Source organism: Leuresthes tenuis, unplaced genomic scaffold, assembly GCF_036924035.1.
Source record: "Leuresthes tenuis unplaced genomic scaffold, fLeuTen1.0.hap1 SCAF_21, whole genome shotgun sequence".
Classification (NCBI taxonomy): domain Eukaryota; kingdom Metazoa; phylum Chordata; class Actinopteri; order Atheriniformes; family Atherinopsidae; genus Leuresthes; species Leuresthes tenuis.
Window position 1 is genome coordinate 9,058,924 of NW_027325375.1, and position 25,244 is coordinate 9,084,167.

The following is a 25,244-nucleotide window of genomic DNA, read 5'->3' on the forward strand; positions in this document are numbered from 1 at the left end:
ACAGGCGGTCAAAGAGTTGAAATTAGAAAATGAGTTTCCACAATTTCATGATATTTCACAAATGTTTAAAGTAACAGGAACGAAGCAGACTTAAAACCAAGTACATTTGTGCGCAGCAGTAAATCATTGCCATTTTGTCTAGCTAACATAGTATAGAGGGTAACAGGAGCACTTAATAATGTCAAATGAGCATGGATGAGTCACAATCATAGTAAAAATAGTCATAGTTAGCTCTGCATGTAAAGACAAACAATAGCTATGTGTTCAAAAACACAATATGAAAACTGGATTAAAACACTCAGATGAATGTTAGCATTTCACTGAATTAGACACTGAAACAAATCTCACAGTTTGTGAGCCATATCACTCACCATATTGTTATAACATATAACAATATTCCGAAACATTCTTACATATTGTAACAGAATGAACTGTACTACCAGTCTTCGGCTCTTCTAAAATCCGAAACTCATTGCTGCTGCAGCTAACCTGCCAATAGTACTAACAACAGTGGATTAACCATAATCCATGCTAATAAGCAAATTTCCCTTGTGTGATATGACAGCTTCTCTTTCAAAAAGTTGGACTATTGTGTAAATTGTCAAGGGAAACAGAATGCAATGATTGGCAAACTACCCTTTCTGTAATGTAGAATTAAAAAAAAATCAAAGTCAAATCTTGAAACTGAAAGAATTCAAATTATTTTTGGAAAATAAATGATATATATATATTTTTTAAAAGTCAGCAACATCATGTTTACATGCTTTGCATCACCTTTCTTTAAACAGCATCTTGAAGGAATCTGGGAAATGATAACCTCTGCCTTTAAAATGTGTACCAGACATCCTTACACACTGCAACTGATTACACCATAAACTATATATAGTCTATAGTTAAACCATGGCAAAAACAAGCAGTACTACTACCTGCACTCAGACAATAATTCATGGACAGCAAATGGAAGCAGTGTGGTGTGATGTTTTACCCTTCTAGGTCCATTATTCTTCAGTTCAAACACGTCCATAGTGTAGTTAACCCTGCGGCCATAGTGGTCAAACTGGACATTACCTGTTAATCCCTGCAGCCGGACCTGCACACATTGGAAGACATAACATACAGTCATACCATGACATGATACACTCATCAATGACTAATCAATATTCTGCTTTTTGCTTGCAGCAAATCATATAAAAGTGAGTCTTAACAGTACACCTGGTAAGTATAATGTTTATATTTAGCGGGACTAGATAAGACGATCAACATGAAGAAAGTTGAAAATATCTCAGTTATCTTTCTAACAAAGACATCTCCACTGCAAATTAACTGCTCACAGACTGCTTTGCTCTGTATTAGTAAAAGAAGCACGTGAACACAGGAATTAAGGCAGATACATCCAGAACGGTGAAGGAGAAATCCCACATGGAACTATGAATCATAACCTATGTCAAGCACATCTTATGTTAAGCACAGATCCTGGGTCTATCACAGGATCAGATCAGTATCTGTCTCACCTGTTTGAGAGTGCGCTCCATGTCGATACCCTGGTTCCACGGGGCGGCGGGGTTAGCGAGGCAGTCGCCGGCATTCCCTCGTCTGGAAATGTCCACCTTCTGCCTGCGCAGGTTCCTAAAAGCCTCGGCCATCACCATCACCCCATCGTATGTCAGCGCTGAGGTGTACTAAGAAATAGGAGGAGGTGATCAGTGCTAAGTGGGTTGACCAGGTATAAGAAGGCTCACCTTTGTTTAACTATCGTGATTTTATAGTTACTGTTTTGGTTATACAGTAATGGGGGATACACAACAGGAAAAGGTATGAGGCCAATTAAATGATGATTTAGCTAGACAAGTATAATGTTCTGGTGGTCAGATGTTTTAGGAACAATCTGTGCAAGGCTGCCTCTAAGAGCATGCAGAGTTTCTGCAGGGCTGAGCAGTACGACATAACAGCATGGCTGTTGCAGGGGCGCAGCAGTTTTATTCTACTCATTATTTTCTGAAATTAGAGAGGAGGACAGGGAGAGCGCAGAAGAGCATATTCTCCTAAGTGTAAGCCTCCCAATTTCCCCTAATCGATCTTTGACCTGAAGACTTAGTGTTGCTCCTGATTATTTGAGCTGAAAAAAAATCACAATCTTCCTCAAGAGTCATACATTTCCCTAAAACTCACCTCTGGCATGGCAGAAAACTAATTGAGTGAATGACAAAAAGCAGCAAGACTGAGAGTGAGCTGAGGGAAAAGAGAGGGAAGAGGCGAGTGTTTAGTCCAGCCGGGAAGCAGTCTGGCATTAATTATCCCAGCTAGCAGGAGTTCATTAACTTTGCCTCCGGCTGGGGGTGAATCCTATTCATTAGCCCACTGCTCACTGTGACATTATGGCTTTCAACAGAGACTGCTGCACTTTATACCCCTATTGTTCTTTGACAAGCTGCCCAGAGTAACACAGCCATACATACAAACAGTCAAGGTGTGGGACAGACTCACAAACAGTATCTATCTGCTATCCCCATTCTCACGTTTTTGTCTCTTATTTGGCAGCTATAACATTTATAACAGCTGGCTATGAGACAACCAGATGTACACCCTGTTTTAAAGAACAAAGACTATTTCTGAACAACTGGTGGGAAAGTGTAACAAAACTATATCTAGAGTTTGGACCCCATCACTAGTCAAACAGAAAACTGAAATCCACTAATAATGCTACCAGTTCTACAGTACCAGCAAAGGGACTAATCCATAGGGGCAGGTATGTTATAGTCTGTAAGGTCACAAAGGAACCCACAGGAGCTATTAAACAACTAAAGGTCAATTTAACATTGACATTGAATGCATCCACTATAAGGAGAACATTGAACAACAATAGTGTGAGCGGCCGAAGAACTCCAACTCTCTCCATAATGGAGATAATGGAGATTTTTTATTTCTTTTTTTGGGCAACAAAAAATACTACATTCAACATAAAAACCTTATCTGTGAAACATGGTGGTGGTAGTATCATGGTTTGAACCTGTTTTGCTATAATTGGGCCGGGATGTTTTGCCATTATTGATGGAAAACTGAATTATTTTAGTGAATTCTACTGTAAAATGTCAGGACATCTGTCAAGGAACTGAATCTCAGGTAAAAAAAATACCTATGCAGCAAGACAGGAATCGAAAGCAGGCAAATATTTCTATAAGAGGCTAGCTAAAGTGGAGTAAATTCATGTTCTGGAGAGACTGAGTTAAAGTCCTGACATTAATCCAACAGGAACTGTAGAGGGACCTACAGTATGAGGAAACTCACCAACACCCCATCAATGTAGCAGCTCTGTATGAATTGATTGGTTATAATTCCTCTAAGCTGATGTATAGTTCCTGCAAATGTTTAGGTACTGATATTGCTACACGAGGGGTCAGACCAGACACCGAGGACAATGGTTCACAAACTTTTGCCACTTACAGGTAAAACTGGATTTTTTCCTCAGTAAATAAATGAACAAGTGATATATTTTGTCTTCTTATAATTGTAATCTAAAGGATGTTTTAGGTCATATATAGGCCAAAATGTAGAAAATTCTACAGAGCACCAGTATATGAACAGATGTTTGAACATCTGTATACCTTAGCATTGTCCAATATTTTTATTAAATGAGCCAAGCTCTTTGTCCTTAACAACATAGTTACTGCTAGAATCAGTCTTTTCTCTGAATATATTATATACCAGAGCTCTTAGACTCCATGTGCAGCTGAGAGTAGAATTTATTTAATGTCTGGCTATATAACCATAATGAACAAAACACAAGTTGAACCCAGAAATCGTTGCACTTACAGCTGGAGGTTTGTGCTGTGACTGGATCTCTCCAGTTGTAAGTGTGATCCAAGCAGTGTGACCACAATCTTAAGAAAACTGACCACTTCAATAAAAGGTCACTCACACTAACTCCATATTTTCATGCTGTGAAAAGGCTCGGAGGACTCCCTCATCGTGTCAGCAGCCTCTCAGTGGAATGCCATGTGCATGTGATGGCGTAGCAGCGCTAACACCAGTGTTGACATGTAGTACCACTGTCTCTGATGGCTTTCATATACAATGATTATTAGCCTTGCTTGCAAAGTGTCAGAAAAAGTGACCAGAGATGCCTTCAGCTGTCTCCACCTGTCACATGGCCCTCACTTTGCACGTCATAGCAGCCACTCAGGAGTACCTGAGTCTTTCTCTTGATGTCTGTTGACAAGTCGGCCATGTCTGTCTTTCCAGCAGGCTGAGAGCTACAGTAATATACTGAGATCTAATTCAGACTGAGAATACTTACTTAATGACTCATGTGCAGATGTTATCTATCAGCATATTTGAGACTGTGGCAGTGGTCAAACAAATTTAAAAGTTTTGTTATTTCCTGACCTTGAATTTAACATCTATCTCTTGAGCAACATAAACATACTGCAACTGTATCATCATTTAGTCAGCAAGAGCAGTATTATCATTAAATATACCTCACAGATGTATTTAAAATGGAATCAGAAATGAGGATTTAGTAGTTAATCATACAAACAGCCTGAAGAGGAAGATTTTCAATCGTAAGTTCCGACATCACTGTACTGTCTGCCTCAGATTGCAGATATGACATGCTGTGTGTTAGGTTGTGCTGCCCTACATCATCGAGATGTTGTGCAAATGCATATGGTTTAATGTAGAACATTCCTTAATTGGCATACCTGCTGAAGAGCATGATTAAGACTATATTCATTCATTACCACACCCTTCAATCTTCATTCAACTTCAGTCAAAACCGGTGCATTTGGAAACACCTTCAAAGTCTATGACCTCATAATTAAAAAAAAGGTCACTGCACATCTGCACCACTTCTAGATGAAGTCTCATATCATCAGGATCGTACTGCTCATATGAACACTTGCTGTCACATAGGAATGTCTCATTAGCTTACTACCTCCTGATCCCCGTAACTTTTAAGCACTGAGGATTACTTTGCAAAGTGAGTCAACTTGCCAGAGAAAGGCCTAACTCACCATAGTGATAATATATTAGCAGAGAGTCGGGCTGACAGTGACTCAGGCTGGACAACTTAGTTGGGAGCAGAGTCATTTAGGCTGAGTGGATTTTCAGGAGAGAGAGCAATTTATCAAGAAATGTAGTGAGGCTAAGTACACACACACACACACACACACACACACACACACACACACACACACACACACACAATGCCATGTGATATTACCCTGTGGTGTAAACTTTTAATTTGAAGCACCCCAATCCATCAGAACACACACAAACACACAAACACACATGCAATCTGCTTGACTCCCACTGCTTCCATTCGACTGCATTTGGATTTTGAAATAGAAATCTTTGTTGGAAACGCAGATTTGCTCAATGGAGAAGGTTTGCAAACAACCATGACGTGATGCCTTCTTGCCCCAGTGCCATTTTCAGCTACACAGATTGTAGCTGAAAAAAATTTAAAGTGGGTCAGTCTGTCACATCGCTGCATATGACAACGGTGGATGAGACACTGCAGACTGTTTATGGTGAGGCCTTTTCCCTTGCTGTTCCAATATTTGTGCAAAAAATTCTCAGATTTCTCTTTTTCTTTGTATGTTTTTCACCAACAAATAGCAAATGATTTTCTTGCACATTCTTCAAATACATAATGTTTAGGTATATTTCCGACCCTCCGGGTGCCTTTTGGTTTCAGCTCATTTCACTTCAGTCTGAAAAACAAATTGCAGACATTTGAAACTCATTGAAAGTCTCACATCCCAGATTAGTTACTTGGCCTGAGAAAAAATAAATTTTCTTGATTTAAAACACAAAAGAAAAAAAAAAATCAATTTTATATCAGCATAACTTGCCAATTACTTTATTTATGACAAAGGGTATTTTTTTAACAGCAGTACCCAACCACAATAAAGATAAACGCTGCACTGAGCTGCTGCTCAGAATTACTCTAATTTGGACATGTAATACCTTGGGTGGGGCGTCCGAGCCTGGGTATTCCCTCTGATCCAGCTTATTCCAACGCTGCATCAGTTTGATGACCATAGGGTTGCTGAAGTCGACCAGCTGGAAGCCTGTCACGTTAGCTCCACCATGCATGAAGCGTTCCAGGTTGATGTCCTTAAAGCCCTTGAGGGGCAACAATGGAAAAGAGTAGTCACTGGTGGCCACAAATCCATCAACAGGCACAAACACCTAACTGACAAGAAATACAATGAAGGGAGAGGTATGACTGGATTTTATTACATTATTAGCCTGCAACTACCAACTACTTTTACACTATGATAATTCTGATTTATTGTGCGTTTTAGGGAAGTAAGAATCATTAGAAAATACTCTTCAGTCCTGATCAATCACCATAAATATCGCAGTCCTAGAAGCATTCCATGCAGCATTTTAGCTGGTGAACGAGACAGTGCTCACAGCCATCATGAGAAGTCTGTTGAGGTAGGGACGGGATTAAAAGCTTTATGACACGGAATCTCATGAATGAGAATTTCAGTCCCTGATCCTGGAACCCAACTCATTCTCTGAACAATTCCCAGGATAGAGATACTGATAATTTGTGGAGAATAAATGCATATTTTATGTTACGTTGTGTCTGTCATTAATTGAGCATTAATTCTGCAACAAATCACAAATACAGTTTAACTGAAAACAAGGATGCAGCAGATTCCCATATCTTAGAAAGTACATGTATCCTTATTTTTAACATTTCTCCTTGAAAAAAAAATTAAATGATGTTGAAAAAGGTTAAGTAGAGGAGAAAAGAACAGGTGTACTGATTTGAATTTTCCAAAGAGCTAATTATACTTTAAACACAATCAAATGTATCAGCCTAAATACATGAACCAAGACTGAATCAGAATTTATTAACTTTATAAAACTATTTAAAAAAAGTTAATTCAGGTTCATTAGTTGACTTTACAGACAAGACCACACAATGCGGTATATTTTGTGGCATCTAACTTTCACCATTCATTGCTTCCAAAGTTCTAATAACTTGTTTTGCTTCTATACAAAGAAGCCAACTTTGGTCCGCATTCCAGTGATGTCTTTCAGACATCCTTTAAAATCCACAAAAGGTTTGAATGTGGTCTGAGTCATAGGGGGTGGAAAGAAGAGGATTAAAAAGGGTTGGAAAAAGAAAAGAAAGACAAAAATGACACAATGTACAATAAAGGACAACGGAAGTGTCATTTTCTCTCACCAAATTGGCCATGATGTAATGGTAACCTTTCACGTGTTTCCCAACGCTGACAATCTGTGAGAAGGCAGAGCAGAGCAGAGACGTTAATCTGACTGGATTACAGCATAGCATATGTTAATTACATTAAATGATGCATCTGACAGGCAAGTGCATGTGGGTTGACACAGGGGGTCCATTGGGTTTAATGCGTAGAAGATCCAATGTCTAAACAAATGAACGGGCAGTCATCTCACTGAAGAGGCAAAAACATCACGCTTTCAAACGCATGACAGTCTTCCTTTTTTTCACACAAGCACAGAGCTGGATCTTGGTGACAAGAGCTCAGTCCCACCAGACAGTTTTTTCTGTATAAACAGTACATAAGTCACCCTATGGTTTTCATATCACCTGAAAATATTTCCAGTTAAAACAATTCCCAATAGATCAGTAAGAAGAAGATATCATTCTCGATTCTGGTGCTGAATGTATATTCTTGCAAAGGGAAGTGGAAACAAAAATCATAGAATCAAGTTAACCTCAAGGACGGCATTTCTAGAGTTCCACATGTTTGATCGTTTGACAAACACAAGCATCACGTGAGAAACTTATCAAAGTTATTTTACATTTCTTGTAAGGACAGTTTGTAATCATGTCAGCCCTTTTCCACAGTGTGTTATACATTCCCAGCTTTGTGCAGCACATATTCCTGGTTTCATTCAGACATGAGACTGTCACAGAAAAGTCAGTTTTTCATGTAGCTCTTGCATTTAGTTAGAGAACGGTGTCACTGTGGCTTGGAAAATAATGGTATGAGGGAAAAGGAGTGTTTCCTGTTCTCTCACAGGGTGCGTCACTGATGGATTTCTAAACCTCTTTTGCCACTGAACCAACATTAATGAGTGTGACGGATGCTTGACTCACGTCTCGCTCTGACTCACTGACTATATTTTCTCATCATTCATCACATTAAGAGTGCTGCTGCATCACAGAGCTCAAACAGTGAACCACAGAGTCAGAACTCTGGCTTTAACATTGTGTTTGTTGATCATTTAGCTGGGTATATGTAATTTCATTCAATCAGGTGAGATGAATGAAAACTGATGTTTAAACAACTGGGTGCTGGTTGCCATTATAGCCACACCGTCTGGGGAGAGTTTACCTTTTGACTGTATTTCATGGGTTATCATATGCATTTTTTTTTGTGATAGAGAGATAATTATAAGTTTACTGTCACAAAGCGAGGTATACATATCTGAGCACAGTTGGCACAGAGAGAGATGGATACGTTTGTCCACAGCTCCAAAACATGATGGTATCACAATCCATGGTTTTAACTGAACTGTGAGATGGTGACATTTCCCAAAGCTCTTGTTTTGTGTATGACAGTGTCCGCATGACCTGACAGGAGTGGCAACCCATAAAAAAAAAGTTGTTACCACTAAGCCTGTAGATTTTTCTAAACCCATTCTTGTAATTTGAACTCCAAACACTAAACAATATGTAGAAAAGCGAGGAATCATGAGTAAAAAGTGAAAGGACAGTGAAAAACATTGTGTGAGATGAAAATCAGTAACTGACACCTTCCATGGTCCCTTTTTTCTCCCAATAAGTGTTGGTGGCTAAATCAGCTGTGTAGAACATGTACATCATCATGTTGTAAGACCTGTGCTGCGTCTTTGCAGAGAAACAAGGAAGGGAAATGTAGTCATTGTACAGTTTGTGAAATTCTGTAGTGAGACTGCAGTATTTAGCACTGTGGACCAGTGCAATTATGATATGTTCTGTTGTGAGACTAGGTTGTATATTTAATTCTTATATCTTATCTCTATACTACTGTGAAATATCTAAAACCATAAAACAAATCACATTAGCTAATTCAATTCCTTTACATTGGCCTCTCAACACACTTTGTGCTGTTTGTTCCATTAGCTGGAACTGCCAGTGGAACTGCTATTTTCTCCTGCCTTTTCAGATGTTGATCCATGTATGTTTTATTTTCTGTTTTATGTCTCCATACTTTAAGCTGATATACAACTTGTGCTCATTTTAAATCTGCTCTTCCAACTCAATTTGTACAACTTTCTAATCAGCTGCCAGCAGATTACAACCCCATCTGTAAATGAAGCCTGTTTGCATCCAGAGTTTACACTCTGACATTCAGAGTAACATCTGGTTTCTTCAAAGCCTCAATATTAACTGACCCTGCTGTTGATTATCAGCAACTAATGAGACCCACTTGTGTATTCAAGCCCTCGTCCTGGATCTGGATAATTTGATTGCACATAAATATGCTTAGAATGAATGCTAGAATAAATGCAGGATCAAGTAGATGTTTATGTTTACTGGCATAAGTTCTCAATTTTAGTTCATTACGGCTACTTGGAGGATGTTCTCTGCTCTGGCATGAAGTGAGGAGGGTGCAGGATGTCTGCACTGCTGTGAGGGACAGAAACGCAAGCATGCACAGTCCTACCCATCTGCAAGGTAAATAGTTAGAACTGTGACAGATGTCAGAGTGGAGATTTGAATAATTGAAAGATTACAGGGACACAAGTTGCCCCAGGGAAAGATGGAGGGATGATGAGATGAGGACAAACAGGAGGTGGAAGAGGAGGAAGGTGCACATCATATTCTGAGTGTGCTTATGCCAACTAACACCACTTGAGATCAGAACAGATTGTTTTCAAGTTCACAACTTTCTAATTAGCGCATCCACGCTCAAAACTGAGTAAAACTAACACTGAGTAACTGTAAACCATTGTGACTTATCAAATAGCTGTCTATGCACAGCACAGTTAAATCAGTTCCAGAGATCTTAAATAGAGCAACTTGAATTAAAAAAATAAATAATAAAAGTCATGTGAGCAGTCAAATATAAAAAAGGGGGTAAATATGTCAACCTTTTAGCTTGGTTATGTAAAGGACCTCATTTAAAGGTAAAACCTCATTTGAACCAGCCCCAATTACAAGAGCAAGTAGCAAGTTTAGATTGAACTATGAAACCTGTCCCTACAATCATATAAAATGGAGTAAGAGTTAGTAGTTTGTGCCATTGTGCATCAGCAGGGCACAATTAGGTTCATCCAGACAACATGCTCCCCTCAAACTGCCGAAACATGTCAATCTGCAACAACGTCTGTCTTTAAACCAATAAAATGTGAAGAGCCTACCATCATTTCTCATCAATGTGAAGAGTGAATGAAGAAGCTGCTGAGCACAGACAGAGATGCTGACATGCAGCAGCAGACCACAAAGCTGGCAAGGAGAACAATGTCTGGTGTAGATTTGAAGGAGAACTTTTCATTGAAATATATGTGTCATTTTTAATCTAGTCTAGATGTTATATGTTAAAAGGAAACTGACTGATGCTTACAATAAACAGCTTGGAGTCTAAGTTTGTAATTTATCTTTGTTTTCATTAAAAGCAGTCTGCTTAACCAGGGGCCTGTGCTACAAAAGAGGTTCAATATATTCAAAGTATTTTCTGGTAGTCTGGCTCAGCAGCAACACAGGTTAATAACTCGGTAAATCCACCCAGATTTCTGAAGCTGGCATCGGCCAGCTGCTGGTAGCTGACACATAGCTAGTAACTGTGCTTAGTTATCATGTTTGCAAAGCTGTGACTGAAAAGCAACATGACAACTAGAATGTCTCTCTCTCAGTGCCTTCAGTGCGTAAAAGGTGACAGAAGCGGTAAAGCTGTTGCTATTCATTGTGAATCTACGATTAGCACTTCTTTTCACAAAATTGATGCACTTTTTTCAAGTGACAGATTTATTGAATTTATCAGAAAATACAGGTTCACACAAAAAATTGTGTGTACTGCCATTTTATGAGTTTTAGAAGTTGTAGTAGGGGTCGGTTCAAGTAAACAGCAGGCTCTCTACGTGACAAAAGAAGAAAAACGACCCGCTTGTGTCGGTCAAAGAAAACAACATCTAAATAGATGTTCTGGGCTGCGTCACCTGTTCCAGCATGTTCTGAAGTCTCTCAGCCTCCAGGTCGATGACAAACTTCTTCTCCTGCCGCCGGTCCAGATCCTCCAGCAGTCGCCTGTAGTTGGCATCATTGAAGTTTTCCACACAGATGGCACTGACTTGCCAGTTGTTTTGTCCTGCTTTCTCCATGATGGCCTGCAGGATGGCGTATCCTGATACAGTCAGACACAAAAAGGAAATTGATTTATAACATTGTATGTCTTATTTTGGTAGATAAAGATGAGCTCAAAATACTTGATAACTTACTTTAGTGCGTGAAACGTCACTGTCTACTGCACTGACATGAACAAAAGTCAAATCAAATCTTATAAACAATGCAGACGAAAGTTTCACCTACATTAAAATAAAAAAAGCCACAAGCCAGGATAAACACATTGGACAAAACAATTAAACTATTGACAGGTGAAGTAGATAACATCGGCTCTCTCATTTCAAAAGAAAGCAGTCAATCTGACTCAGCAGCTGAAGTTTTGGAAGCTGGAACATTTGGCAGGTATAAAGATCTGAGCACCTTTGATGAGGACTAAACTGGGACAGCCTGATGTATGTCATAGGTACTCCAGAACAGTAGGTCTTGTGCATTTACTAGTTAGCACCAATCAAAAGCAGTCTAAAGTAGTACCATATGGTGCACCTCCACCAGTACAGCTATATAGTCCTTCTGTGCATGTTTGCACCACATGAAGGTAATCTCATTTGATTAGCAAACTGCCATCTCATTTGGAATTTCAATAAAGTCTGTGAGAAGTCTGTGAGAATTCTTTCCCATGAGTTCACAGCACAGCTTTGTTGCAGCTTTTCATCCAGCAGCTCCTGGTCTTTTGGAAGAGACAGGGCCACCAAGTAGACCACTTTCAATCTCATTCAATAGGTTAAGTTAGAAATTAAGTTATAAATATGCTTCCTTCTGTTATATTTTAATTCTAATAGTTTAGTGGACAGAAGAACTTTGCACATTTGAAAAATAAATAAAAATATTGTTAGATATTTGAGTTTCTTTCAGTGTCTGTTGAAACACTGATGTTTCAGTCTCTAATCAAAATTATTTTAATCAGTTTGTCCATGTAACTGCAGCTGTTGAACACAGAGAGCAATGGTTGGCCTGTGTTGGCTCTATTCCAAAGAAGTGCTGCTGTATTACAAAAGCTAAAGCCAGCTATGACAGAAACATGGAGGAAACAAGGATATGCATGGGGCTGTGCAGCTGCAGAATGGTCAGAGCAGCCAGGTTGAGCCCTGCCCACTGCAGAAATGGTTAAAAATATATATTTTACCATTATAGAGTTTGATGACACAGTTATGTGCTTCCATCATTTGTTAGTGTGTAAGTTACCAAAAACAAGACAAAAACAAACTAACAGATATGGAGAATTAGGTAACAGGCTGACTGTGTGGATTTCATTCGCAGGAACTTCTATAGAAGATTTTTCTTAAGATGACCTGGATTTTCTCTACAAGAACGTCTCATTTAGTATTTATCACCAACACACATTGGGTGTCTCCTTGAGGTCTTAGAAATGTGCTGAACGTATTTTCTATCTCATGAAACAGTTGTAAAACTACATTTTGAATATTTCAGAAGCTGATTTTACTGGTGTGAACCCTTGTCTGCCTTCTGCAGAAGAACTGTTATGTTTCATGGTTGGTTGCTGCCACAAACTGCATATTGCATGGAACCAATAGCAGTCCCCTTGCGTTACCAGCATGCTTGTGCACAAACAAAAGTGTGAGTGACAGACAAAATGGTGACCCCTTAATAAAAACAGTGCTTGTGCTTGTTACCATCAATGCTGTGGTTGAAAACTCCACAGGATACATTTTTATTTGAATATTTTTCATAATTTAAATAGCAACTATGGGTATTTGAGAAAAAAACTGTAGTTTGAGCTAGTTGGACGTTTTTTTTTTTTTTCTACTGCCAGTATGACAGCTCCTGCACATGTTTACAAGAAAAAAACATGACGAAATCTTTATTCAACCAGGAAATAAAACTTTTGAGATTTAAAATCTCTTTGCCAAGACTGTCCTGGCCAAGATAGGCAGCAACTCAGGTCAGCAGTAATAAACACAACAATACAATTAAGTAACATAAAATATACATGTAGATGTAAAAAGAAAAAAATATAAAACATTACAAGTTAAAATGACATAAAAACCTCATACCATATAATACCACACCACAACATTTTATATACATTTATATCTATATGTGTTTAATTTTTTTTACTGATTAAACTAAAGTATCTGGGCTGAATTATGGCATATCGTACAATGTGAAATGATAAAACATATTGCTCATAATTGCTGGTTTAAATCCCAAACCACCCTTTGTTGGCTCGTCATCCCTGGCAAGAAAACCTCTTTCCTATCTCAAAGAAACTGTGCTGAGGCAAACTCCTCTAAAGCTTTTATCCTTTTCCAACCAGATCCTGGCTTTTGGTCCAGTCGGGGAAACAGGCTCTGTGAGTTGGATGTGACGCCAGACTTTGGGAGGGGTGGAGAGCCCATCGCTGTCAGGTTTATGTATAAAGAAGATGAGTGTCAGAGAGGAAGCTTTGGGAGCTGTGAGGGCGGCTGTTCTCCAGCAGGAACAGATGTCCCCCTTAAACGGCCCCTCCTGGTGGCCATCACAATCTGGCAACCCATCTCCCTTTGCTCCCAATTAGTGGATTAACCTGTGCTCTGGCAACGAAGCTCCCTCACCACCTCCCCAGCCCCTTGCTCTCCATTAGAGAGTTGTCTGGGCAAAGAGGGACTGCTGGTTGAGGCAACACACTCATGGAAAATGCACACTCAAGCATGGATCATGTCAGAATGTCCCCAGTTGTCCTGAGGGAACAAATGGTTCATGACATTTTGGCTGTTGGGAAGCCAGACCCCCAAATGGGGTAACATTACTCTCAGTTGTGAAGGAGGCCAAATGACTGTTGAAAAGAAGAAACTGAAGTCTTTACTGAACATGATGCAGGACTAAAATAAATCATCTCAATAATCTTTCAAAGTTACCACTTTTATTTAAAGATTTCTGATACTTTTGGGACCAAAACTACTTAAAAAAATATGTATGCTGGTGCAAAGTTAATAATTTATTATCTTTAAGTTATGCAGCATCATAGCTCAGCTTTGCATGAAGCTTCCGGCTTGTTTGATATAAAACAACAAACAACTTCAACGACTGAAAAACTTCAAGAAATCAGTTTCCTGGCTATTTGATCTACAAGTGGAATAAACAGTTTATTCATAAAAAAAGGAAATTGTATTTTATTTCACGATAGCTCCTCTGAAATATGTGCTGTTTTATATCCAAATTTTTTGTGTCAAATTTCCTGCTGCTGGCCTTCATAATAAGCTTTATTTCTTTAACATTTACTTTGTTGTGGTTGTGTGTAACTGCCCAGGGACTGCAGATGACCTAAATCTGATCCAAAACATTTATTCACATTGCCTGAGATGGAGGGTTTTGTACAGGATGGGAAGTCACAGATGTGTAGCTGCTGCTTCTTTGCTGCTACCGCCTGAAGCTACACATGAGCAGCAACTTCAGCTCAGTGTTAGTGTGAATTCCTTGTCATCACACGAGCGTGGAACTTTGGATTTGTTGTAGAGCAATCAATTTAATGGATACTCCCAACATATTTCTAACGCTGCATGCAGCAGCGGACCATTGCTAAGTAGCAGTTACAGCTCCCAGACCTGTCAGGCGTTGCAATCTTACACAGCACAGCTTTAAGTAATGACAGAGGCCGATGTAAAACTTAAAAAATAGTGCAGTTATTATTACCAACAGGAATTTATAGTAAAAACAAAAGAAAACAAAACAGATTTTGAAATTTGCTGAATGAAGCCTTATTTGGGCAACAACACATGACACATCACGCTAAGCCAAAATTCAGATGCAGTGTGTGAAAAACACTGGACTTTGACTGGACCATTGCAACACCTTGATTCTTTTCTTTTTCAGACTTTCTGTTGTAGATTGGTTGCTGTGTTTGGGTCAAACCTCATGCAAGAACCACTCTTACCAACAGATTTGCTCTTAAGTCGTGTGATTTAAGGGAACTTGCCGCATTTACCAATTTTTTTGTATTTTGAGTTTTCTTTCAGGTAGGAACAGAATTTATGAGTGATACAGACCTGTCGTAGGAGTCTGCTGTTATTCGAATCAAGTTTGCTTTACTAATGAATTGTATGTTTTATTACTTTGAAGAGATTATAAATAAATATATACATGGCTGACATCGTGATTTAGATTGCCAAGGACTGTGCTGCTGCAAATATGGAGCTTGCTCGGGCCGAAACTCCAGAGAGAAACCCAATTCCACCACACGTCCAGGTCCTCATTACTTGGATTTTTTGCCACGGGAACTTTTCAGAGGGAGATTGGAGACAGATCGGGTGTGTCCCACGACTCACAGCACGCTCCCCTTGGTCATCAGTTTATTACCCGTGGTACATCAAATTCCCATAAACCGCTGTTGAACAAATACAAATTAAGAGGGACTTTCATGCCATGGCTGGACTGCCAAACATAATCGGAGCAATAGACTGCACACATATACGAATCAGAGCACCTTCATCTTACGCGTTCCCTTTCCTCAACTGCAAACATTACCACTCCATTGAAGTCCAAATCACAACAGATTCCAAATACAACCTTTTAAATGTTGTTGCTCGGAGGCCTGGGGGAGCACAAGACTCCTTTGCGCTGCAAAATAGCGCAATTGGCACGCGTCTTGAGCAAGGCGCGCATGGAGATGGCTGTCTTGTTAGTAAGTGACTTATCTGATTGTTAATATTCACCATGCAAACTTCATCAGATTATTTACCTAAAATTTCTCCTGGTGGTTGAGGCTATGCATTAGCCCCCTGGCTATTGACATCCTTAGTCAGCCCTGTGACGAGACAGGAACGCTCGTACAACGACTGTCATATCCGCACCTGTGCAGTTGTGGAGCGCACTATTGGTGTGCTAAAGGCCAGGTGGATGTGTCTCGATACAGCGGGGTGCAAACAATATTGCTATTGTCTCCCACTAACCAGCCCAGGCAGACAGCATGCCAGAAGGTGCCGATTCCGTTTCATTTGGAGACAGTTAGCAACACAGCTGCTAACACGGCTAGTAGCTGCTAAGTCTCTCAAAACAAAAACGGAAAATGTTTTTGCATTTTAGGAGGATAGATAGCTTGGGAGACTTTGATGAGGCTGTTATTACATATCCCAATAATCCACCGCGATAATGAGATTAATTGAACCACAAGCGGTAATCTTTATCACGTAAAATTTCACCGCGCTTTACTATAATACCGGTAACTGTTACATCCCTAGTGTGGAGTATACAAATTCACTATCCTCGTGCACATGCACTTAAATACGCACAGGTGGGATTATCATGTTTATGCAAGTTGTTTACCCAGTTTTCCGAAGTTAGGAGCGTCTGTTGAATCTGTCATGGCATGTTCGGTCAAGATCTTCATGTGAAAAAAGTGTATAAGAATACGAAAATGTTCTTGGATGTGGTCGATTGTCGTGTTGATGACCCAGTTTCAGCCAAGTTTTAGCTGTCAGACAAATGGCCTCATATCTGACTCTAGAATACTTTGGTATAAAGAGGAGTTGATGGTGGACTCAATGACTGCAAGGTGTCCAGGTCCTGTGGTGTTTGTGCTGATATGCTGTGTTTGGTTTTCTCCAAACATGCTGCTGTGCATTATGACCAAACATCTTTACTCTGCTCTCCTCTGTCCGAAGGACATTGTTCCAGAATGTGGTTTGTTCAGATGTAACTTTACAAACATAAGCTGTGCTGCCATGTTCTCTTAAGAGAGAAGTCAGCAAACTGACAAAACGTCTGCTTTTACAGAGGTGCTCACACTTTTAAATGGTAATCTTAACAACAGACAAGTTCTTTAAGATGAAGAATAACATACGTTTGCCAAAGTTAGTGTCACACCAGAAACTCTCTTGATTAAAACTCACAATCAAGATATGATGTAAGGCAAAAACTCTGTCAGAATATGAAACAATTTTGTGCTGCTATCTCACAAATCAGAAGCAGTTGCTTGCAGTGTTCAAAAACATGATATTGCATCATGTCCTATCGTAACACATGGTGTATAAAGCACATGGAAAGGAAGTCGCAATGGTGGCGACCAAGGCAAGCAAAGCCAGCAAAGGGCCAGCTGATTACCAGCTAATAAATGTGTAGCCTCCAGGCTGTATGTGGAGCAGCAGCCAGCTGCAATCAGCATCAGCGTCAAAGACACAGCCGCAGGCGGCTCTGACTCATGCTGTGCAGATTGGAGCTCAACCGGACACTAGATGGAGGCAGCTGTAGCATGTGTAGAGTAAAGTGAATGCACACCTACGATTATGTAGTGAGTACTTTTTCTCTTCCTTCTTTTACTCTGTTGTGTTGTCCAAGTGTTAGCACATGTCTGTTGAGCCGTAATCTCTCCCTGTTCACAGTGGTAACACCTCTTCCTCTTCGGGGAGGACACAGAGAGCCTCATGCATTTACAAATAACTGTTCATCATAGTCTTACATACTGAAGGTACCACTCCATCCACAGGAGAAAGAGAGCCTATCTCTCACTCTTGCACTCTCACTTCTTCATGTCTCCCTTCTCATGTTTTGCCATGTCCACAGTTCCTCTCCTTTTGTCTCCTGTCCTCTCTTATCCAGTAGTTTTCTCTTGTTTTATGTGTCCTCCATGATTATTCTGCCTTTTTATCATATTTACTCACCTCTCCAATTGCCTATACTAATTGTATCCTCATTTAATCCTTCCTGATCATTTTCTTATCTGTCCTTTCTGCTCTTGCTTCCTCTCTGTCTCTTTACTTTTTCATTCCTCTCAGTTTCATTCTCTCTCATAATTTCTTACATCTTTTCCTTTTTGTCCACTCTCCTTTCCTTTTCTAATGTCATTTTCTCTCCTTTCTTCTGTTTTCCTTTCCTTCCTTCAACTTTGTTTCTGTTTCTTTCTTTCTTCTTCTTTCTTTTATTTATTCTCCTTATATTTTCTCTCTTAAGCTCATCTCCTGTTTACTTTCTGTAGGTTTCTTTCTCTCTGTTTTTTCTGCTTTTGTCTCCTCCACTTATACTTTCTCTCCTAATATTTTTTCCACATCGCTTTTTCTTGTTCTTTCCTTCCCAATTTTTTACATTTCATTTTCTGTCATGACCTGTCCAGGGTGTACCCCACCTCTCGCCCCATGACCGCTGGGATAGGCTCAAGCCCCCCCGCGACCCGACCGATGGATTAAGTGGGTATAGAAAATGGATGGATGGATTTTCTATCATAATTTCTTTTTTCTCTAGTTGTTCCCTCTCCTTTGTTTTTGTCTTCTGTTTCTGTTTTCTCTCCATTTTTCTGTTTCCTCTCATCTGATCTAATGTCCTGTTTTCCTTTCCCTTTCTGTGTTTACTTTCTCAATCTCAATTCCTTTTCTCATTTAATTTTCTCTCATTTCTTCTCTTCTTTCTTCCATCTTGTTTTTTTTCTCTTCTACTCTTTTTTTCATTTGATATTTTCTTTCCTGTACCCTAATTTCCTCTATGTAATTTTCCTCTAATAATTTTTTCCTTAATTTTCCTTCTTTTTCTTTTACCTTTTCTTTCCTATTCTGGTAATTTTCCTCTCATAATCTAATTTGGTTTCTCATTTCTCTTTTTCTATATTTTTTTTCTCCTTCATTTCATTTTCATTTTCATCTTTCCTTTTCTTTTTTTCTAATTTCTACTGCTCCTAATTTCATCTCCTAATCTCTTTCCTCACCTCTCTAATCTTTGCTTTTATTCTCATTATTTCCTCTTTTTGTGGTTTTATCTCACAAACTCTTGTGTTCTCTTGATCCTTTTTCATTCTCTTTCCTGTCCTCAGCTCTTGGCTGTTCTGTACTTACAGTATTCCCCTTTTTTATTGTTCTTACCTTTGCTGTTGTGATATCACTATTTGTTATTCTTTCCTCTTCTTGTGTCAGCTCTGTTTGACTTCCTTTCTCTTATTTTATGATTCTTTCCTCCCTAAAGAAATCACTTGGATTCATTTATTTTTCTTTCTTTGCCTCTTTTCTTCTCTCCTTTCATTTTCTCACTGGAGTGTTATGTTGAGTTTTACTTGTATCATCATCTTTAAATTTTGTCTATGTCAGAGTGTGTATATATTTATGCGAGTCCTAGTAAATCTATAATGAATAGCACTCTGTACACACAGGCACACACACACTCCATGCTGCAGTTTCCTGGTCCTTGTATCTCTCTTGCTACGATGCAGGGAATCAGACGGGCGTTCATTGACGGAGCTCAGCCAGGCGTGGGCTGGTTCTACATTATAGTCAATACTGGATGAATGCCTGCTACTGTTTCACAAAAAATCCTCAGGCTCAGGCGCCAGCCTTCACCCACAAGCTCACTGAAAAGCACTCACATGGGCAAACAGAACACTCGTATACGTGCGCAGCTAGGCGCTGTTGACGTGCACATGAAAACACACTTGTGCCCTTTTACAATGACATAACACCTCATAACAAGTTGAGATTTTAAAATATGCAAATCTCCCCGGTCAGAACACACCATTGCTCACAGCAGTACTTAGACTGAGTGTGTGCTATATGATACATCCACAGGAAATAAAAAATAAAAGTCTGACTGAACTCGGTGGAGAAAGGAAACCTTGTGATTTTTAGGGAAGAGAAAAATGCTTGTGTTGAGATTTGCTTTCGTGGTGTACCATTCAGCAAAACAGATTTCAACTAATCAGCTAAAGCTGATGCAGGCTTAAAAAGGAGTAAAGAAAACTGAAAGAAATGCAGGAACATGGGAAAAAATGGCTGCTTAAGTTAAAAAGAGTTTTTCAGAAAGTGCATTTTACTTTAAAATGAACAACTTCAAAAAATACTTTTGTACAGAAATACCCCCAAAAGTGTATGTACAAATTTCTGCGTGACTTCAGCACCATGGACAGAGCTTTCAGCAGGGCTCTCATCTGTTACATAAAAAAAAATTAACTGTTCCAATTCGACTTATCACAGCTGTGTTGTCAGTTTTAAAGATAAAAATGTTAATTAGGAAGAAACTACTAAAATTTTAAGAGCATATAACTAAATAAAAGAAGCAGATCTGAAGTTTTTCAAGCTAAAAAATCAATTTAGTTTGAATCATTTAATAAAAAATAAAAATAAAGAGTAGTGAAAATATATGTTTGGCTAATTTGACTGAATGATTGTTTTCTTTAGATTTGTGAAAAACACACAATTTCACGATATTTAACCCTCACAAAATTAATTTTTGCATCAACGTGAGGTTTAAGTTCCGTCACATACAGCTTAATTAGATAAGACTGGGTCATAATCTTTCCTTCTTTCAGGGAGGAGTTTGAGGAAGAGGTTTGGAATGAGTATCTAGGAAATTTGCTTGTTTCATATTTTTATTTGAATATCTGTATATTCTTTTCTAACCATCTGTATTTCTGTGCACAAACAGCTCTGGCTGTGTTTTCATTGATGTTTGTTTGTAAAACCATAAGAATTAAAGCTAAAATTATCATTGCAAGCAAAATCTCTTCTAGTCAGCAAGCAATCGTGAAAGTAAAGCTTTCATGTGTTCATGCAGGAAACATCCTGCAACAGTTATTGTAAAAACAGACTATTTTAGCAGTAGCTACATTTTCAAATTAAATGGGACTGCCCTCACTTTCAGCAACAGGAACACAATGCAAACTGGAGACTGACACAACACACCCAGTGAGTTTAACACATCTGTCAGTCATCTGTTATGAAACAGACATGCTCAGATAGCTACAAATGCATCAGTCCACATCAGCTCTGAAAGTCTTGCATTTGGCACATGTCAATACTCTATTCACCTCCAATTTTTTTCACTCCAAACATAATCCTTTGATTTTCTTGTTTTATGACTGGGACTGTGAACACAATGTCTAAAGCAATTTTCTTTGTTGAATGTACAAATTCCGAATGTCTCATTCATTATAGTCCCTTCTTAATTTTACAGAGAGAGACTTGAGATAACACACGTGGTAAAATCGTTAAGCATTAAAGTCACGTTGTGTCCTTGGCTCATCTGTAGGGCGGACTGCAGTGCAGTCTTACAAACAGGAACCCGTGTTGTGTTTCTGGAGAACACTTGATCTGATACAAGTTGGTTTTGTTGAGAAGAGAGAAGGCTTTTTACCAGGTCAAGCATGTATGACCCGAGATAAGAGAAAAAGAGGCAGGGAATGAGTTTTCCAAAGAGGCTATCCTGATGCGTTCCCCACTCTGCAGCCTCATACAACCAGTCTACTCAAACATTCACTGCAGTCTTCACAGCAGCGGAGAGAGAAAACCAAAACCTCTGACTACCTTCTGTAAGATGTATAAAAGCGAGATGTGGAGATTTGATCCGTGCAGTAGCCCATATCCTTCGTGTCTTGTAATGGAAATGTGACACGGTGGGGTGAATACGTACAAACCTATTGACTCTGCTCATGTGTATGTGGCCACTGAAAGGCCAAGGGAAAACAAAAAGAGTAAGAAAAAAGAGCAGGCAGAAAAAAAACAAGAAACACAGCCCCACTCTCCTTCATGTGAGAAAAGACACAAAGAGAGGTCCACAACACTTCCAACAGCAGTTTCACCTCCATACTGATTGTTAAAACAGACATTTTGACCTTATTACAAGGGGACAAAGTCACCCATTTGTAAATAAAACTGAGGCCTGAGACACGACCTCATGACTAAGAGCCTGCGGAAAGATTTTCACATTTCTTACACTTCAGATCCTTGGAATTAAAGATGCTTGTTTCATTAGGGTCACAGACTGGGTCATTCAAATTCTAAAAAAAGGCTTTTCTTTAAGATCCATATACAGAAAAGGCTTGGAAAAAATGAGTGCATATTTAAGATACAATTCTGGTTACACTAACACTCTCTGTGTCATGATCATGCTTGGCTGTGGTGTTTATTTGGTTTCTGGGTCTTAGGTGGGGTTGAGCAGGTTTTCCGAGAAGCTCGGGGCGGAGTCTGGTTCAGCTCCTGTGCTCTCACCTGTTTCTTATCTGCGCTCGTCAAGACGCCTTCTTAAGGATCTGCAGGAGCAGATCAGTCTTTGCTAGACTGTCTCACTTTGACAGCGGTAATTCAGGTGGCTGCTGTGCATCTTGTTAAGCAAATCCTTTGTGTATTTTCCTTGTCCTCCTGTGTTCGTAGCATCTGTTCCTCCATTGCTCACCTTGCTCTGGATTTCCAAGCTAAAGGATTTAGCATTCTCATGTGGATTCCGAGACACCTACCTGCTCACTACCTATCTGCTCGCCCCATCGTTGACTCAGTACCTTCTGCACCACAGCCAGCATCCTCCCTTCCACTCTGGAGCTCTACCTGGACTCAGTACTGAAAACCCACACCGTCACCTGGATAAATTACTCTCTCTGATTATCACTAAACATTCTTCCTCTGCTCTCAGAGTCACTCGTTCCTCTGGATCCACTCACCGGCTCATTGCATCACCTATCTTTAAATAAACCTGGTCTTTTACTCAAATCTCCCAGCGTCAGTGTCTGCTCTTGGGTCCTATTTGTAAGTCAGCCCGGCTTTAGCCATGACACTCTGATAGTAAAGAAAATCTGACATGTTATCCGTGCTTTTTAATGACTCTTCTGCCCTGTAGAATATTTTGGCCAATAAAGACAACTTTCTGTCTACTCTTTCTAACATACAGTAGCTAATTAAATAATAGATATGGCACCAGTTTGGGGTTTGATATTCTGAAGTTTGAGCACCTGCCACATTGCTATGGTGGATGATACAGAGCCTAGATTCATGAGACCACTCACGTCATTGTTGTTGTGTTTAGGTTAGTGCCCATGTTACATTACAGGGATGGCAACCATAAATAGTAAAATGTGTAACTCTGAACCCTGTATATTTTCAAACCCTTACTATTGATTTTTAACTCTTAAACCTGACCACTTGTGAGGGGGAGCGAAGTGAAAAAGCTTACTTTTTACAAATGTTACAAAAGAGGTTAAGGGTACTCCCCATTCTTGACCTAATTTCAAACATTTTCACTTCTCTTTTCTCTTTCTCTTTTCTCTTTTCTTCTTTTCTCACTTCTTGTAATCCTTCTCAGAATACTAAAAATATTGTTTAATCTCTAACTTTGTTTTTAACTTTCTGGAGATCAATTAATCTTTTATTCACTCAGAACTATTCACAGTACCAGAAATTTGGAACATTGCATGTCACTGTATCTGCTCTGTGTTCTCTACCACAAGCAGCATGTGTTATGAGTATGTTCATGCCAGAAAAAGCAGAACATTTTTGCTGGGCTGATTCTTGGAGTGCCTGCATGGTTTGCTGCCTGTTCCAGGTATAAGTGCTTGAACTCAGTCTGACTCCCTGTCTTTGGTGGCGCCGTTGGCAGAGATGAAAACATCATCTTGTTTGTGTTGGATCTAAAGATAAGCCAAGCACGTTCAGGGCTGTCTCACTCCTTTCATCCTCTGAAGCAGCAGCTTTGTGTCCAACCTTTGACACCAAAACTTTACTCTTGAAGGATGACTGTGTGATTACGTTTGCAGCTGTTTCTGTGGAGACATCTGTTGTTGTGTTGTCAAGCAAACCACCTTTTAACATTCTTATGATATGAACTGATGGCCTGGGCCGTGGTTTTTCTTTTGGGGATAGTCTGTATGCAAAGAGTAAAATTTAGCAGAAATATATGATTGGTACTTTTACACGGTTTTCAGATGAGAAGGCCAAGCAAAAGTAGCCATTCTATTCTTAACACTCACCTCGGTCCGTGTCATACAGAAAGACAAACTTGTTCCAGTCGTAATGGTCGAGGAGGGACAGGAGCGCTCCCCGGATGGATGGCCGGAGCTGCAGGGTGAACTGGCTCTCACCCTCGGTGGGAAAGCTGGGTGTGATGAGGGAGATATGCAGGGCGCTGCAGAAGGACGTCAACGTGTGGACCGAGCGCTTGTCGTACAGGCCGAAGATGGCAAAGACACCACGGGAGTACTGGGAGCAAACTGAGGAGGGAGACAACAACATTAGAATGAATTACAAACATTTGAAAAATCATGTGAAAACTTTTTATTGCTTCCTGTTGAGCTAAATTTTGTCATTTCTGTGACTCTTTTTGTCAGTTATCAATCCCAAATTATAAAAGAATGGTTTGAATTTGACATAAAATATCCATGAAACTCAGAGAATAATTTGCCTTTAAACAGGTCTTGCTCAGTGCAAATAATTTTCTTGCCACTGGTTTTCACATTCTTGCCGCCAGATTTCAGTTCTGATTAGTACAAATATAGTTCTTACATATCCATGAATTACATGACCATGTATAAAAAATCTATGGTCACAGATCTGCTAGATACCAACACTGAGCTAAAAAAAACATTTTGTAAGATAATTTGACAGTTTAGTGAAGTGTAATTATTATTCATTGTAGTTATGATAAATTAAAATGTTAGATTACTTGACCATTTATCAACTTTTTTAAAACCAGCCAAACTTATTTTTTCAATTAATGTTTTATGTTAGAATCCATCCACCCACCCATTATCTGCCGCTTCTCCGAGGGTTGGGTCGCGGGGGAAGCAGCTTAAGCAGAGAAACCCAGATGTCCCTGCTCTCTCCGGGTTTTATGTTAGAATTGGAACTAAAACATCATGAGGGATTTGTGGATGTTCAGGTCAGATTTAAGACTTTGAAAGGCACTATTGAACATAACAGAAGTTTCTGTAAACTTCTGTAAGACTTCTGTAAGTCTTTGTGAGACTTTTTGTGAGCTAGTGTTGGTACAGTCACCATCTGATTATTTTTCTTCACTTTCCTCCTGAGCTTAATCCCAAACTCATTAGTAGTGTTGATTTTTTTATACCTACAAGCTAAACTTATTTGACTTGACTTGTCTTCTTCAGACCTGCATGGAGAAGCAGTTCTGCTCTTATTTTTTAAAGCAGCCTGTCCAGCAAAGGTTTTTAGTGACATTAACAGTGATATATATGCCTTTGAAAATTTTTAGTTTAGTTGGACAAACATTTTTCTGT

At 39.4% G+C, this 25,244-nt stretch overlaps 1 protein-coding gene across 3 annotated transcripts in view; it reads right to left on the reverse strand.

Annotated features, from left to right (window-relative positions):
• The window catches only part of LOC140279187 (glutamate receptor 4), a 131,958-nt gene that overhangs the window by 40,841 nt on the left and 65,873 nt on the right, over positions 1-25,244 (reverse strand). For all 3 annotated transcript variants that reach the window (XR_011909318.1, XM_072374263.1, XM_072374262.1), the window contains exons 3-8: positions 23,979-24,218; positions 11,152-11,336; positions 7,208-7,261; positions 5,968-6,126; positions 1,512-1,679; positions 986-1,090 (exon numbers count right to left, since the gene is read on the reverse strand). Coding sequence is in view for 2 of the 3 variants with exons in the window: in XM_072374263.1 (XP_072230364.1) it covers positions 986-1,090; positions 1,512-1,679; positions 5,968-6,126; positions 7,208-7,261; positions 11,152-11,336; positions 23,979-24,218 (911 nt within the window). In the remaining variant the exon portion in view is untranslated. The remainder of the gene's footprint in view (positions 1-985; positions 1,091-1,511; positions 1,680-5,967; positions 6,127-7,207; positions 7,262-11,151; positions 11,337-23,978; positions 24,219-25,244) is intronic.